Genomic DNA, 17,201 nt, shown 5'->3' on the forward strand with positions numbered 1-17,201 from the left:
CGAAAACATCCTCTTCACTTATAATACAAACTCCAGATCACCACAGCAAGCTCCGTGCAGACACTGAAGAAGCAGGAACGCTTGGAGATTTGGGCACTGAATTGTGAATGCGGCTCCAGAGTATAATATGGGCTGTAACGCCTTCCCATTAAACTAGGCTTCAGTTCTGATGGCTGCGAGCTCCCATGTGTGTGGGGTCAGGGTGGTCACCTCGGATGAAATCCGTTGCTAGGCCCCGTGCAGATGGTTGTGACGACTCTGTTCCGACTGGGGACTCGGCGTTAAATGTGACATTTTCTTCTTTCTGGACAAGGCTCACTAGGATTTGTTTCCTCAGGTCGCTGTGGTGCGAATGAAGAGCACGGAGCGCATCTACGCCATGAAGATCCTGAACAAATGGGAGATGCTGAAAAGAGCAGAAGTAAGTGCCCCCTTTAATATAGGTGTCGGGTGGGGAGACGTCTCGTGTTGTCACTCAGCGCTTTTCCTTCCTCTTGCAGACAGCCTGCTTCCGGGAGGAGAGGAACGTGCTGGTCTATGGGGACTGTCAGTGGATCACCACCTTACATTACGCCTTCCAGGATGAAAACTATCTGGTAATTTTCAGATGCATTTATGTTTGTAAGGAATGAATGGAGATATTTACATACATTGTTTCCTTTTGTGTCAGAGTGGAACAATATAACAGACATTGTGTGTTCCAGCCCCCCTCCAAACAATGCTAGAGGGGGGGTGTTTATGAGCTCTGGGGAGCAGTGGGGGTCCTCGCTCTTATGCACCCCACCATGGGGCCCAGCTCACCCCATTTTAAATTTGTAATTCCCCTTTAATTTACAAAGCAACAGGAGGAATGAGACACAGGCCGTCCTCCTGTGTTATATCTTAAGCTGCACATTGTAGACGGTTGGTATTGATGACTCTTGTGTCTGTTTTTTCCAGTATTTAGTCATGGATTAATGTAGGAGGAACCTTCTAACACTGCTTAGTAAATTTGAGGACCGCCTCCCCGAGGACATGGCCAAGTTTTATCTGGCTGAGATGGTGCTCGCCCTACACTCGATTCATCAGCTGCATTATGTGCACAGGTAACATCTGACAGGAGTATCCCCTCCTCCTATCACAACTTTACATTTCATATATCTCTATAAAAAATTTCAGTCCTGTATTACACTCCAGAGCTGCACTCACTATTCTGCTGGTGGAGTCTGTGTACATACATTACTTCTCCTGTACTGATCCTGAGTTACATCCTGTATTATACTCCAGAGCTGCACTCACTATTCTGCTGGTGCAGTCACTGTGTACATACATTACATTACTTATCCTGCACTGATCCTGAGTTACATCCTGTATTATACTCCAGAGCTGCACTCACTATTCTGCTGGTGCAGTCACTGTGTACATGTGTTGTCTGTCTCTCCGCCCACATGAAGCCCTTCAACAAAGCAGGGGTGTCTCCCCCTTTTCAAGGGACACTAGCCCTAAATCTGGAGGTGATAAGCTATCCCTCACGCATGTGGATGTACCGGTCCCTGAAGGTGTAGCCTCTGTACTGGCTGATAAGAGTCCACAGCTGCCACTCGCTGGGTGACGTCGGGGGCGTCCTCTGTGCTCTGGACGTCGGGGGAGTCCTTTCTGCGCTTTTCGTGAATCAAGGCTCCGCCGAGCAGTGCGGCCATCATGAGGCTCGACCCCGGGATATAATTAATCCAGTCTACGTCAGGTGACATTGCAGAGATTTTTTTGCCGATCATGCCATATACTCCACTCGCATCCAAAGCTTCATTGAGTATTCTGCTCGCTGTGTCTCCCTGTATGCCCTGCTGGTTTAGAGTCTGCGCATATCATGCTCCAGGTGCATATCTCCCACAGTGCTGCAGGGCCGCTTTGTTTTTCAATGATAGTCCAACCTGCGCAGGCGAGAGGTGCAACAAACTGATAAATTTGGCCCATCTTCTGCCTGTGTCTGCGCCAGTGCTATGATTTACACAAGTTTCGGCACAAATTATAGTACATATGGGCCATGGGACAATGACTGTACATTCCAAGTGACAGGAAGTTTTACATGCAGCTTTGGCTGTGACTAGTGGAGGTATAGGTCATTTCGGTGGTTGGCGCCTGGCTGGGCACTGAGGTGTCATCCTTCGCTTATTCCGTCTTTCCTTTTCCTCCAGGGATATCAAACCGGACAACGTCCTTCTGGACATGAACGGCCATATTCGCCTGGCGGACTTTGGGTCTTGCTTAAAGATGAATGATGACGGCACCGTAAGTAACACGCGTGTCTGTAGGACTGACTATTCCCCTCAGGCACTTCAAGGGAAAGCAAATATACTTGTTGGTCGCAGTCCCACAGATACAACATGGGTGGGTGCACGCCTCGGAGGGTTTGGTCCAACCGACCCCCAATGTAGAGTCCAGCAAGAGAAGCGGCACTCCTAATGCATATGGATTAAAATCACTACTGGATTTGCATAATTTAGGAGTGCCGCCTCTCTTTTTTTTTTTTTTTGCTTTGCTAGATCAGGACTGTACCGTTGATGACCTATCCCTAGGATAGCTCATCGATATCCGATCAGCGGAACCAGACACCGGGTTACCGCCGCTCCATACACCTTGTACTGCAGCGCTGCTCCCCCTATATATCGAGGTGGAGAGACTTGAGGGTTTCTGTTTATATCTAACTGAAGCTTAAAGGGACTCTGTCACCAGTTTCTAACCCCCCCTTTTAAAACTATTGTTCTCTCCATGGTGCCCTTGTCATTACAAAGCTGTTGTTATAAGATAAATCCGCCGTCTAGTTTTGATAAAAATCGCTTTTATCTAACCTGTCAATCCTCTGGATAAGGTGCCCAGGGCGTTTCTGAGGGTCTGAATCTGCCGCTCTCCGCCGCCGCCGTTGGTGCCCAGCTCCTCCCATGATCCTTTCAGCGCCACCTGGATGTAATGAAATCCGGCTCTCCTCAGTGCCCCCTCCTCCTTTTCAAAGATCCCGCGCGCGCACAGGCCTGTGCCTGATGCGCCCGTGCGGACTTTTAGATTCTGCCTCGTTGAGCGAAGCGCGCACGCATTCGCGCATGTTCGTGCGCATGCGCACTTCGCTCAACGAGGCAGAATCTAAAAGTCTGCACGGGCGCATCAGGCACAGGCCTGTGCGCAAGCGCGGGATCTTTGAAAAGGAGGAGGGGGCACTGAGGAGAGCCGGAGGCGGATTTATCTTATAACAACAGCTTTGTAATGACAAGGGCACCATGGAGAGAACAATAGTTTTAAAAGGGGGGGTTAGAAACTGGTGACAGAGTCCCTTTAAAGGGATTCTCTTATTTATTTTTTTGTAAGTGCCCCCATCCTGCCTCCGTAAAGAGAATTCATACTTACCTGCTCCCCGGTGCTCCGATCCTCTGTGCTGCCTCCCGCATGTTCCCGCTTCACCGGTAATGTGCTGTTTGTGGCCACATCGCTGCTTAAGCCAGTCATTGGCTGCAGCGAAGCATGTGACCATACTGCGCGCGGATGTAAGCGCTGTACAGGGCCGGAACATGCAGGAGACGGCACAGAGGACCAGAGCGGTGGAGAGCAGGTAAGTATAACCCTTCTGTGTACAGAGGCGGACTGCGGGCACTTGCCAAAAAATACAAATAAATCATTATTCCCAGAGAACCCCTTTAAGCGAAGCGTAATGAAAATTTCTGCAACTTTCCCATATACTTGGTGTTTCAGTCCTATACTGTTTAAAAGATTCCTGCTTGCTGTCACTGAATGAAGACATCCAGCGGCTAGCAACTCGTATGAAGGTTTGCTACTTTCCAGTCGACGACTATCACAAATCTCCCTAATAGTTTGCCACAATGTATCATTCGGGAGTCCACAGGATTGACTAGGCTGGTTACAATTGTAGCGGACTTTTAGTTATGAATTAGGCATAGTTTGGTTTTCAGCTTCTTCACTGCCTAAACGCTACCATTTTTAATCTCCTGCTTACTGTCGCTGAATGGAAATTCAAAGTATAGCTTTTATGTACGTAAGGGAAACCTCCGTCACCGCTCTAACTAATCGTCTGTTTACACCTGTATAGGTGCAGTCTTCTGTAGCAGTGGGGACCCCGGACTACATCTCCCCGGAAATCTTACAAGCTATGGAGGACGGGATGGGGAAATACGGTCCAGAGTGTGACTGGTGGTCTCTGGGGGTCTGCATGTATGAAATGTTATATGGGGAAACCCCTTTCTACGCCGAGTCTCTGGTGGAGACCTATGGAAAGATCATGAACCATGAGGTGAGCAGTAATCCTGGTTATCTGGTTGGCCACCGTGGTGATCAGGCTGCCATTGTAATGACTCGTCTCCAGCCACCGTAGAACTACAACTCTCAGCATGCAAGGAGTTGTAGTTTCTCAGAGGATAGAGAGCCCCAGGTTGCAGACTATTGAAGTCTCTAATTTTTCGCCTCAGCTGTCTGTGCTTGACTGCCAATGTCAGCCATATTGGCTCCTATGGGACTCATTTCTTGGTGAACAGGAGGGTCCTTCATCGCCCTCTTAGCTCTTCCTGGCAACTAATCTAAGTGACAGAATCCTCCCTCTACCACACCTCTCATGGTCTATTTAGGGACATGCTTTATTTAAAGGGATAGGTGATGAATAGATCTGTGAGGGCCTAAATACTAGGACCCCCTACCAATCGCCAGCACTGGAGTGACAGAGTATGCTCGGCCATCGCTCCATTGGCTCTCATACTGGATGCTGTATTGCAGCTGGCGGGAAAAAAATCTAAATGGTTGATTCCCTTTTTTTTTTTTCCATCGCTCAAATTGTCGCACACTCTCCAATATGGCATCACTAAAAACTACAGATCGCCCCGCAAAAAATGAGCCCTTGCAGAGCTCTGCGAATGGAAATAGAAAAAAGTAACAGGGGTGAGAATATGGCGATGCAATGAAAAAAATATATATATTTCAGTGTTAAACCCCCCAAAAACTGTGTGAATGTGGTATTGCTGTAATCGCACTGACCTGGACAATGAAGGAAACAGGTTGGTTTTACCAACTCAATTGTGTTTTTTTTTCCCCAATTCCACCACATTTGGAATTATTTTCCAGCTTCCCACTGCATCGTATGCAGTATTAGATTGAGCCATTATAAATTGCATCTCGTACGGCTATGTGAACGTAGAAATAAAGTTACGGCTCCGGGAGGGAAGAGTAAAAAACTAAATCGCAAAACAGAAAATTGCTATGCCAAGAAAGGGTTAAAGGGGTTTTCCAGGATTTTACTAATGATGCCTATCCTTAAGATCGGACATCAGTATCTGATAGGCGGGTGGTCTGACACCCCATACACCCCCCCCCCCCACCCCCCCCCAAATCAACTGTCCTGCAGTCCCTCCTGATCACGTATGAGAGATAGTCTCTGATCCTCCCCCTCCACCCTCATTCTTTCAGGAGAGATTCCAGTTCCCCTCTCACATCGCCGACGTGTCGGAAACCGCCAAGGATCTCATCCAGAGGTTGATCTGCAGCCGAGAGCGCAGGCTCGGCCAGAACGGGATTGACGACTTCAAGACCCACACGTTTTTTGAAGGGATCGACTGGGAAAACATCCGCAACATGGAGGCCCCGTACATTCCCGACGTCAGCAGTCCTTCCGACACTTCCAACTTTGATGTGGATGATGACATCCTCCGCAATCCTGTAAGTATCGGAGGATGGGGGTGATCTCAATGCAATATGGAGGGTGTCATGACCTCAATATGGAAGATGGGGTGGAAGCATATTTTAAAGCTGTTGTCCAGAACTAGCCTGCCCCTTTAAGGCATGTTTAGCTAATGGAGTGGTAGCCAGGGACCTCTGAATGAGGGCTGCGTCCAGTGCTGTGGGGTACAGGGCATTCAGGGTAAAGAACAGGCATGAATGTGTTTGCAGCGGGGCCCTTCTTTTTCGCTCTTTTTCGCTCTGCTGGTTCAGTTGTAGCTCTAGTCATTCTGTCCTTGTTGCTCCACATTTTTCACAGCAGACAATCTGAACAAGCAGAGCTGCAGTGTAAAGCATGGGAAGGGACAGGAAATGGAACACCAATAGACAATACAGACCTTTATTTTTATGTATTATGTATTTAGCCATATAGCTCTAATGTTCCTTATCCATTACAGGAAATGGTCCCCCCAAGTACACACAGTGGATTTTCAGGGTTCCACCTACCGTTCGTGGGGTTCACATACACGACTGACAGGTAAACCCTCTTATGAAAGGTATCTGCAGTGATCCGCTGCCGCCACTTTAGTGGAATGAGGGTCATAAGAGAACACCCTCATCCCTATAGCAGCCACGTGGTCCTGGTATTATGGGAGAACTGCCTGGGGAATGTGCTGGTCACCCCCATAATGGTTACACACTTAGCCCATATCTCCTTAGTCCAATTACTTTGTTTTTTCAGCTGCTTTTCTGACCGAGGCTCCTTGAAGGACATTATCCACACAAACGCAGTGACCAAAGACGAGGACGTGCAGCGCGGCCTGGAGAACAGCCTGCAGATCGACGCCTACGAGCGCAGGATCCGGAGACTGGAGCAGGAGAAGCTGGAGCTGAACAGGAAGCTACAGGGTTAGTAAGAGACCCCGAGCGCTGGGCTCCACATTGATCATGAGAATAGGTGGCCCCCATGTCACCCCAAATTCTCTGTGGAGCAGAGGATGCACATACATGTTCCACATGTTCTAAAAATGTACCTTGTTGGCAAAGACAGTTTGACTGAACGCTATACTACCCTCTGATCCTGAGAGAAGAGTGTGGTCCCAGAAGTACAGGAATAACTTAAAGGGATCCTAACAGTCCACTAGCCTTGTGTGCATTGTGTCTGATACCCACATTAAACTTCTCGAGTTCTGAGATGTACCCTACTTGCAGCTAAGCCTGGACATACAGCATAGCTGCAGGGTCCCCCAGGAGTCCTTTATGGAGTATTTCCCTTGCAGACTCCCAGGGGATGCTGAGGCATGATGTGCGGTTTGCAGACTTGGCTTCAATCTGGAAAATCGTGTGCATCTAGGAAATGTCAACTTTTAAAGGGGCTGTCTCACTTAAGCAAATTATCATGTAGAGAAAGTTAATACAAACCACTTACTAATGTATTGTGATTGTCCATATTACTTCCTTTGCTGGCTGGATTCAATTTCCGTCACATTATACACGGCTCATATCCAGGGGTCATGGCCACCCTGCAGAGCCGGTACAAGGTAGCTGAAACAGGAGCGCATGCATGCCCAAGGTCCCTGCCACCAGAGAGACTGGAGCTTTTTCCTATAGTGTGCAAGCACGACCACTGGTGCTGGATTGCAGGGCGGTCATAACCCCTGGGAACGAGCAGTGTCTAATGTGATGGAAAAATAAATCAGGCCAGTAAAGGAGGCATTATGAAGAATCACAATACATTAGTAAGTGCCTTGTATTAAAGAGGTTATCCCATCTTAGACAATGGGGGCATATCGCTAGGATATGCCCCCATTGTCTGATAGGTGCGGGTCCCACCTCTGGGACCCGCACCTACAAGGAGAACGGAATGGAGAAAGTTGACGCACTGCGCATGCGCTGCCGCCCTCCATTAATTTCTATGGAGCCCCCGAAAATAGCCGAGCACTGGCTCGGCTATTTCCGTCGGCTCCATAGAAATGAATGGGAGCGGTGGCCGCGCATGCGCGGTGCGCTCCCATTCACTTCAATGGGAGAGGCAGGGAGCAGCGCCTGGTGGTGGACGGACCTCTGGAAACCCGGGTCCTCCAGCCACAACTCTCCCCGGCTCTGTTCTCCTTGTAGGTGCGGGTCCCACACCTATCAGACAAAGAGGGGATATCCTAGCGATATGCCCCCATTGTCTATGATGAGGCAACCCCTTTGACTTTCTCTACATGTTAAATGCCATTTGCTGAAGTGAGAGAACCCCTTTAGGCCTCATGCACACGACAGTATTTTTTCACGGTCCGCAAAAACGGGGTCCGTGATCCGTGACCGTTTTTTCGTCCGTGGGTCTTCCTTGTTTTTTGGAGGATCCACGGACATGAAAAATGAAAAAAAAAATCTAAGTCAGTTTGCCATTGAAATGATAGGAAAAAACGGACACGGATCACGGACACGGATGACAATCTTGTGTGCATCCGTGATTTTTCACTGACCTATTGACTTGAATGGGTCCGTGAACCGTTGGCCGTGAAAAAAATAGGACAGGTCATATTTTTTTCACGGCCAGGAAACGCGGATCACGGATGCGGCTGCCAAACGGTGCATTTTCCGATTTTTTTTTTTTTTTTCCCACGGACCCATTGAAAGTCAATGGGTCCGTGAAAAAAAACGGAATACGGCACAACGGCCACGGATGCACACAACGGTCGTGTGCATGAGGCCTTATAGTAAGGAAGACGCTAGGATGAGTTTTTGCGCTTTCAATCTCCACACTTGTCATAGAGACAGGATAGTACATGGTATTAAGGGGAGGCCAGACGCTAGTTGCTAGGACAAGGGGTTGCTGCGGTTTTTCGGATGCCATTTCCCATTATACTTAGCAGTTCTGCCTCCATGTTTCCAGGATGAAGATCAAAAAGCATTGGTATGCTGGCGACGCCTTCAATGTTTCTTAATCATTGCTCTTGCATTTACCTCCAGAATCCACTCAGGCGGTCCAGTCCCTCCAGGGCTCCAGTCGGTCCGTGGGAACATTAACCCGGGACAAAGAAATTCGGAAGCTGAATGAGGAAATCGAGCGCTTGAAGAATAAAATCTCAGGTATCTCCTGGCAGCAGAGACACGATGGGGATGTGATCGTTGGTGCCCGTATGTTCTATCATATATGTTAATATCGTTGTTCCTCCTAAAGATTCAAACCGGATAGAGCGACAACTGGAAGATGCCGTCGCTCTGCGGCAGCAGCTGGAGGAGGCTGCAAACAAGATTAAAAGCCTCGAGAAACAGCAGAGGACAGTGAAACAGGAGCGAGATGATCTGCAGAAGGTGGGTCTGGTGCTTGTGTGCCCAGAATTCCTGATAGTACGGCACCTCAGCTGTCCATTTTAGAATGATTGACTATAGGTGAAGGAATGATTGACTATAGGTGAAGTCACGACGCTAGGATATTGTGACAGAGTATGGGGAAACAGTCCACACACCGAGCACAGGAGGGAAGGGGATAGGAACAAGGCCTGGAAACTAGGGTAAGGGAGAAGGTCACCTCCTTAAACGAATCCAAGTCCCGACTCACTATCGGTATGAACTGACCTTGATGGTAGGAAGGTTCATACACAGGAACCTAGAGCCCTAACACATCCTGTAGTGCCCTGGTATAGTGACAGGACTTGAGACAACCTATTCCTCCACCAGAAGGTTGAACAGGGGTCTCCCTCAGGCCTGGATACAACAGACAGGGGAATATAACAAACAAAATACAAATAGAAAAGATGACACTTAACTTCATGATGAGCAAAGGCCGCGCCAGGAACTCGACAGAGAACCAACAACCAGCTAGCCCAGAGTCCAGAAACTGAAGCTATAAACCGCACCCTCAGAAGGGGTAAGCAGTAATAAATGGGGGAAGTTAAATAATCAAACCAACACCTGCCAGAAGTGTGGTCATTACCAAAACACAGAGACAAATGATCCACAAGGAACCATTCAGATTAACCCACGTTTGACAGTCTCTGTAATCTCCTGGTCCCTGTCACCAGAGTGTCCATGACGGATATCTCAATATACGTGATGTAAAGTTAGTTGGTTGTTGACCGAGGACAGTGTTTTGTTTTTTTAGTTTTTTTTTTACTGAGTCTTGCGTAAGCTTCACATCTGTTCTGCAGGCCTGTCGTGTGCCTGCGTGAAAGGGAAAGGTGAAGCTAATTGAGCAATATCCCTTTAAAAAGTCACCGGTAAAACCTTACAGATGGGTAGGAAAAAAACTCCTACTGTAAATCATCAACATTCCTGGATTTAGAGCTGGAGGCCCCTTAGATGGCATTCATTTGGCCACTTGCTAAGCTTCTTGGGGTCGATTCCACTCTAATGGTTCATCTGCCTCCTCTTAAATGGGTATGCCCATTTCGGACGTTTATTCTGTAGGACAGGGATGCCCAACCAGGCCCTCCAGCATGCCTGCACAGCCTTTAGGGCATGCTAAGAGGTGTAGTTTTGCAACTGCTGAGGCCGCAGCTTGAGCATCCCTGGAGTAGGATATGCCATTAAGGTCTGATAGTTCGGCTTGCCTTCTGTGAATGGAGAGGAAGCCATACAGGTACAGCATACTCTCCATTCACGGAGCTGTGGCAGTGAATGGAGAAAGCTGCGCATGTGCGGCATGCTCTCCATTCACAGCAGGCTTGAGAAAGAAGCATGGACTAAAGTGGCGCTGCTTCAGCCACCGTGGCTCCTCTCTAATCGTCATTGCTGAGTGCACTCCCTTTGGTTTGAGGAGGTAATAGGTTCACCTCAACTCGCTGCCTCTACCTGTGTCAGCACTGATTTCTCCACCACAAGGAGCCACACAGTAAACCTCGGCCTTTGTTTACCTGCTCGACCACAAGTATGTGCCCATTGTCTGATTTTACATTTCCACCTCTTTGTTCTCGGAGCTTGTCGCAGTACTTTGATTTACGTTGGGATGAAATGCGGTGGGCGGTCGCTGGAATGTCTTCTACGTCGTGCATTTCTGCAGCCATAATAATATTGTAAGGATTGTGCTGTAGATTCACGGCTTGTTTCACCCTGTACATAGTAGCAGCATACTTATTTCAAGGGTGATTTCCCCATACCTACACCCCCACCCCTGGTTATATTGCTGCACTTGGAAATGCTAGTTTTTTTCTGGAATGCATTTATTTATTTATTTATTTTTTTATGCTTATTTATTTTTTGTAAATGCAAAGAGTATATGCAAAATAAATTCTATATGAACTGTTATGTCGTCTTCCTGCTGGATCCACTTCTGGATTTGGATAAAAAAAAAAAACTGTGTATAAAAATGTCGAAATGGGGCTGGGGGGATTTTTTTGTGATTTTTCATTCGCTGCCATCCTCCTCCAGTAGTGGGATTCCTGAGACGTGCCCACGGCATGAAAGGAGCGTATTCAGTGTTGCGTAGGGATTCACCTTCTGTCTACTTCATTTACAGCAACACTCCGAAGCCCAGGAGAGGCTGAAGGCTCAGAGCAAGGAGCTGAAGGATGCACACCAGCAGAGGAAATTCGCCCTTCACGAATTTTCTGAGCTCAATGATGAGTTGGCCAACCTCCGCTCCCAGAAACAGAAGCTTTCCCGACAGCTGCGGGACAAGGAGGAAGAACTGGAATCCATTATGCAGAAACTGGACTCCATGCGTCAGGAATTGCGCAAGTCTGAGAAGACCAGAAAAGAGGTGACCACTTTTTCTAGATTTTAAGCAGGTTTTCCAGAAGTTGAATATTCATGACCTATCCTGAGGATAGGTCATCAGTATCTGATCGGTGGGGCTCACTCCCAGCAATGGGCCATGGCACTCAGGCAAGCGCAGCAGCCTCTTCCTCAGCCTCGCGTCCATCGGTTACATGGCTGTCCTGCAGCTCAGTCCCTCTCAAGTGAATGGGATCGAGCTGCAATATCACACACAGTCACAGTATGGCGCTGTGCTTGGTATACTATAGAGCAGTGTTGGCGAACCTATGGCACGGGTGCCAGAGGCGGCACTCGGAGCCCTCTCTGTGGGCACCCGCACCCTTGAAAAAGTCTTTGGTGTACTAATATGCCTTTGATTTTTCCTGTCCTTCATCAGCGCAGTGCATACTATGAATGACACAGGCAGTGCATTGAATGTAGGCAGGCTATTATAGCTAAATGATACATGGAAAATATACTATATTGCTATTCAGGTTAAATTGCTGGCTTGGCACTTGGCGATAAATAAGTGGGCTTTGGGTTTCAGTTTGGGCACTCGGTCTCTAAAAGGTTCACCATCACTGCTATAGAGGGTACAGCATTCATCCGAGCACCGCAAACCCCTTCAAACAGCTGATCGGACGGGGTGCCAGGTGTTGGACCCCAACAATCAGATATTGATGACCCATCCTGTGGTCGGACCCCCTTGCTCACTCATTGCCACTCTGAATTATTGTCATTGTTGCTACTACTAGAGAATTATTATCAACCTCATTTCGTTGGCAGCTTGAGGTGCAACTTGAAGACGCCAGTGCCGAAGCCTCAAAGGAGCGCAAATTGCGGGAACACAGCGACAACTTTTCCAAGCAGCTGGAAGGTGAACTGGAGACTCTGAAGGTACCAGATGTTGGGTCCATCCGTATACCTTGCAATATGTTGTGGTTGCTCCAATTACTGCCCAAATCACAAAACGTGACTGTAGCGAGGATGTAACATGTCAGCAATGGGTTAATTATAAGGTTATTTCTGCCTGCTTTAACCGTGTGACAAGAAGCCATGTCAGTGCATCTGAGATCAGTGACAGAGAGAATTCTGACCAGCAGAGATGAAAGCGCTCGTCTTATGCAGCAGCCTGAGGTGGCCAAGGTAACGGTAACAGCCATAGATATGAATGGCAGCTGCAAAACCACATAGCAGTGTCCGCTCGGCTGTTTCCATAACTTTGGCCACCAGGTAAGGCTACCTTCACATCTACGTTTTTACTGGATCCATCATGGATGAGCAAAAATGCTTCTGTTAGGATAATACAACCGGCTGAATCCATTATGAATGGATCCAGTTGTATTACCTCCAAAATAACCAAGACCGATTTTATTTTTTTCTTGTCCAAGAAAACGGATCCAGCACCATTCACTTGCGTTGTATTTCATGCCAGATGCATCTCGCTCCGTATCCCATGACGCACTCAAAAACACTGTTTTGCGGTGCTTTTTTTTTTGTGTGACATGAGAACGGAATTGAATGCATTCTGGTGCACTCCGTTCCATTCAGTTTTGTCCCGATTGACAATGAGTTTTCCTCCGGTTTTGAGATACTATGACGGATCTCAATACCGGAAATGAAAACTCAAATGTGAAAGTAGCCAAAGACAAGTGTTCTGATCTCGGCTGTGACTGGCTGAGGTGGAAATACCCTTTTAACCTCTAGTGCTGCAATAAAATGTGCATAAAAACATAGATTAAAAAATACACAGAGAACTTTTTTTTTTGTGTATGTATATATGTGTGTGTCTGTATATGTGTGTGTATGTATGTATGTATGTATGTGTATATATAGATAGATAGATAGATAGATAGATAGTGTGTTTACTCGTGTTCACTCTCTCTGAAAGTTTGCTGCAATGTATCAGGGCAGGCAAAAATGGTCTGGAATTCACAAGGATGCAAGGAACTTGATAGAATTGCAGTAAAACCTCTCCTGATGAAACTGCTTGTAAATGATTTTGATACATGTCCTCAGATTTACTACAAAATCTCTTCTTTTTTTTTTTTTTTTTTTGTTCCCCAGTTGAAGCAGGGCGGCCGCACATCAGGCGTCACATTAGAGCACCAGCAGGAGCTGTCCAAAGTGAAATCTGAGCTGGAGAAGAAGATCTTGTACTACGAGGAAGAGCTGCTGCGGCGAGAGACCTCGCATTCCTTAGAATTGAAGAACATTAAGAAGGGGATCCATGACTCGGAGAGCCAGCAGCTCGCCCTGCAAAAGGAGATTCTCATGCTGAAGGATAAGCTGGAGAAAGCCAAACGGGAGAGGTGAGACTATTACATGATGTGCTGCGCAGGTACCATCTGCTATCTACATAGGGATAATATTCCTCTTACCCATTGCATGCCAGCTGTCATCTGTTACTAAGGCCAGCCTCTCCTAAAAGTGCCCCATAGATTCTAGTAGTGTCTAAGGGTAATGGTGATTTTTTCCCCCCCTCCTCCATTGGCATAAATTATTATCTAGGGCTAAGACTATGGTCTTCAACCTGTTGCTGCTGTGAAAGAACAGCCACTGATACGCCCTTGCTTCTGCAGGCTGTCGGCAGCTGCTGGGAGTTGTAGTTTTCAACAGCTGGAGAGCCACAGGTCAGGGACCACTGGTCTAGGCCAAATGCCCCATTAATGGAGTCAAGTGTCTGCCAGCAGTTATTGAGTGACCTGGTGGGCTAGCAGTGAGTGGTCTTCTGACCATAGACGTCAATGCATATAAGAAACCTGGTTGTATCCCTCCTCTCCTGTTTTCCAGGCAAACGGAGATGGAAGAAGCCGTGGGAACTGTGAAAGAAAAGTATGAAAGAGAGCGAACCATTCTCCTGGAAGAGAACAAGAAGCTTTCTACAGAAACTGAGAGGGTAAGGCGGCTCTGACAGAGTTAGTCTTCATATATGCTATTGGAGTATTTTGGGTTAGTAGAGGGGTTGGGTGGTCCTTGTCTCTTAGCTAGAGTGGAGAGGCACTACAATGGGTGTCTCTGGAGGACCCAGCGTACCTGAGCATTACACAGGCTCTACATTGATTTCCGTGGGAGCCCTGTAATGCTTTGTTTTTCCTGCAGTGGCGCTGCAGGGTTATTTGCCAGGTTCTACCACAGATTACACCTGATTGATTGGGGGTTCCAGAATCGGGACACCTCTTCTTATGGTCAGGGGCTTTTCAAGTGGGTTGTCCAAAGCGGAGATCCCAGTCACAGACCAGTTATGATTATTTCTGCCATCATCCAGTGCATTGCTCACTATCCCCTCACCTTTGGTGAAGACCCTTCAGCTAACTCTATTCTGCTGTGACTTTTCCAGCTCTGTTCCTTTGTGGATAAACTAACGGCACAAAATAGACAAATGGAGGATGAGCTGCAGGATCTGACCACCAAGAAGGAATCCGTCGCTCACTGGGAGGCTCAGATTGCGGAGATCATCCAGTGGTAGGTTACCTTTCACCTTCATTTTCTGTCGCATTAAGTGGCCAGCTTCTCCAGCAACCTAAAGTGGTTGTCCAGGATTTTGCTATTGATGGAGTGACACCGTGCACCTTTGACAATCAGTTCTGCAGTAGCTCCTGCTCCCGTAGTCTGCCCGAGAATAACGCAGCTCCGTCCGTTGTAACTGCAGCAGTGAATGGAAGGAGCGCCGCAGGTCGAAGCTCCATCCACTGCACAATGGGTAGTTCTGCCGCCGGATGTACTGACAAACAGCTGAACAGTGGGGCTGAGGGGTGTCAGATCCCCGCCGTTCACATATTGATAGCCAAAGGATACAGAGTTAGTAAAATCGTGGACAACCCCTTTAAACAACAAAAGACTTGGGGTTATTGACAAATACAGCAGTTTTATTATCCATTCGCAGTGTTTGCTCAGTCGTATATAGGTGACTATTTGTTTTTCAGGGTGAGCGACGAGAAGGACGCCCGAGGTTATCTGCAGGCCTTGGCGTCTAAGATGACGGAAGAACTTGAGACGCTGAGAAGCTCCAGCCTGGGATCTAGAACGCTGGTAAGTGCAGGTGTTCATGGGAGAAAAGCGTCACCGCGTGACTACTTTTCCTAGTAATGTGTTTTGGTACATTGTGTAGCTAAATAAAAAAAACTTTACCGACTGCATCGGCAACGAGCTGAATTGAATATATTCTGCATCGACTCAAGTGGTGTAACCTTAGCTGCAGCACTGGTTTAGTGGCTTCTGGTCACCCGACTATGCGGGGAACTACAGCTGACCCCATTAACTTCAGTGGGGCCAGGTTGCGATATCCTGCACAGCTTGTGGTTGGGCACAACTATTTAGTTGCAGCACCTTTCTTCAAGATTGAAAGGATCCCTGGGGTCAGATCATCACCAATCATAAAGCGATGGCCAATCCTAGCGCTGTGTCATCACTTTATCAGAAGGGAATATTGTCCCTAAAGTGCAGAGACTTATGTATGCTATGTTAAAGGGGTTATCAGAGACAAAAAATGTCCCCCATATGCCCGGGCCCCTCACACTGAATCTACTTACCTGGCTCCCTGTGCCGCTCCTGGTCCCCGTTCCTGGCTGCTCCCCCTTCCCCCTTGATGTTTTCTTCCGTGCAAAGGGGTGAAGCAGGGGCGATGTGGGGAGCCAGGTAAGTAGAATCAGTGTGAGGGGCCCAGGCATAGTTTCGGAAAACCCCTTTAACTAATCCTAAATCGGAGATATTCCGTTTTAATACTTGTGCCCCAAGTGAAATAAGGAAGGAGTGAGATATTTTAGTTGGTGAGTACATGAGAATGATCACAGCAGCACAGATTATTTCAGGTGATGTTTGCTGAACTTGTGGAGGGAGGCAGCGTACTACCCACTAGTGGTGATGATGTGGACAGGTGCATGGAGGACATGATGAGAGGAGGGACTGGAGTCCAGCAGGAGGTCATGGACTGGTACATAGAGAAAGGTGCAGAGCACCACAGCATCAGAGTATTTCAGCAGAAGAGTCATAGTGAAGGGAGCAGAGCAGCACATAGCATTTAAGGACAGGAGTGGTAGGAAGCGAGAGATGCCGAGCAGCACAGAGTATTTCAGCAGAAGAGTCATAGTGAAGGGAGCAGAGTAGCACATAGCATTTAAGGACAGGAGTGGTAGGAAGCGAGAGATGCCGAGCAGCAGGACAGGAGTGGTAGTGATAGAAGCAAAGCAACGCAAAGTATTTCAGGAGAGGCGTGATAATGAAGGGAGCGGAGCCTACAGAGTATTTTAGGACAGGAGTGCCACAGTAGCACAGAGTATCTTTGGAGATCGGTGTCATCATGTGGAAAGTAGTTTTATGTTGCAAGTGAGAGAAATCGGGGTCCCCTGCAGCACAGAGTATTTTTAGGAAAAGACTTTGATGATTTTTGGGGATATCATAGGTTCGATTTACATAGTTATAGGGTGCCTAGCAGCGCAGAATAATTTAGGATCTTGTGGGTGGCTACCATCCGATTGAAGCAGGCTTCCTAGCAGCACAGAGTATTTTAGGAGGAGTGTGCTGATCTTGTGGGAAGTAATAGCCTGAGAGTTGCCTAGTCAAAGCAGGGTCCCCAGCAGCACAGAGTATTTTAGTAGATGAATGTGCTGAACAGATGGGCAGTCTCAGACTAGTTTATATAGTTTGTAGGAGCAGGGTTCCCAGCAGCGCAGAGTGTTTTAGCATCTTGTGGGAGGTTACCTACAGGGTTGTAGTTTTGCTTTCATTTCTGGTAACTCATTGTGTTCTGATTGTTGCTTTAGCCTGAAATGTCATTCTCGCACGGCCTGGCCCCGTACAGTGCAGATAGGCTGGTGAGTTTTGTG

General features: G+C 47.7%; 1 protein-coding gene across 1 annotated transcript in view; it reads left to right on the top strand.

The window, feature by feature from the left end:
- The first annotated feature begins 169 nt into the window (after window positions 1–169).
- LOC122922032 (serine/threonine-protein kinase MRCK beta-like) overlaps window positions 170–17,201 on the top strand; it is a 33,890-nt gene continuing 16,858 nt past the window's right edge. The window contains 18 exon segments of the mRNA XM_044272446.1: window positions 170–187; window positions 323–421; window positions 501–596; window positions 940–1,085; window positions 2,175–2,268; window positions 4,076–4,276; window positions 5,440–5,688; window positions 6,147–6,226; window positions 6,431–6,597; window positions 8,650–8,769; window positions 8,861–8,994; window positions 11,138–11,380; window positions 12,163–12,273; window positions 13,444–13,688; window positions 14,170–14,275; window positions 14,717–14,841; window positions 15,303–15,408; window positions 17,139–17,189. Of these exon segments, the coding sequence (XP_044128381.1) occupies window positions 170–187; window positions 323–421; window positions 501–596; window positions 940–1,085; window positions 2,175–2,268; window positions 4,076–4,276; window positions 5,440–5,688; window positions 6,147–6,226; window positions 6,431–6,597; window positions 8,650–8,769; window positions 8,861–8,994; window positions 11,138–11,380; window positions 12,163–12,273; window positions 13,444–13,688; window positions 14,170–14,275; window positions 14,717–14,841; window positions 15,303–15,408; window positions 17,139–17,189 (2,391 nt within the window).

The sequence above is a fragment of the Bufo gargarizans genome, chromosome 11 (genome assembly GCF_014858855.1).
Source record: "Bufo gargarizans isolate SCDJY-AF-19 chromosome 11, ASM1485885v1, whole genome shotgun sequence".
NCBI classification, from domain to species: Eukaryota; Metazoa; Chordata; class Amphibia; order Anura; family Bufonidae; genus Bufo; species Bufo gargarizans.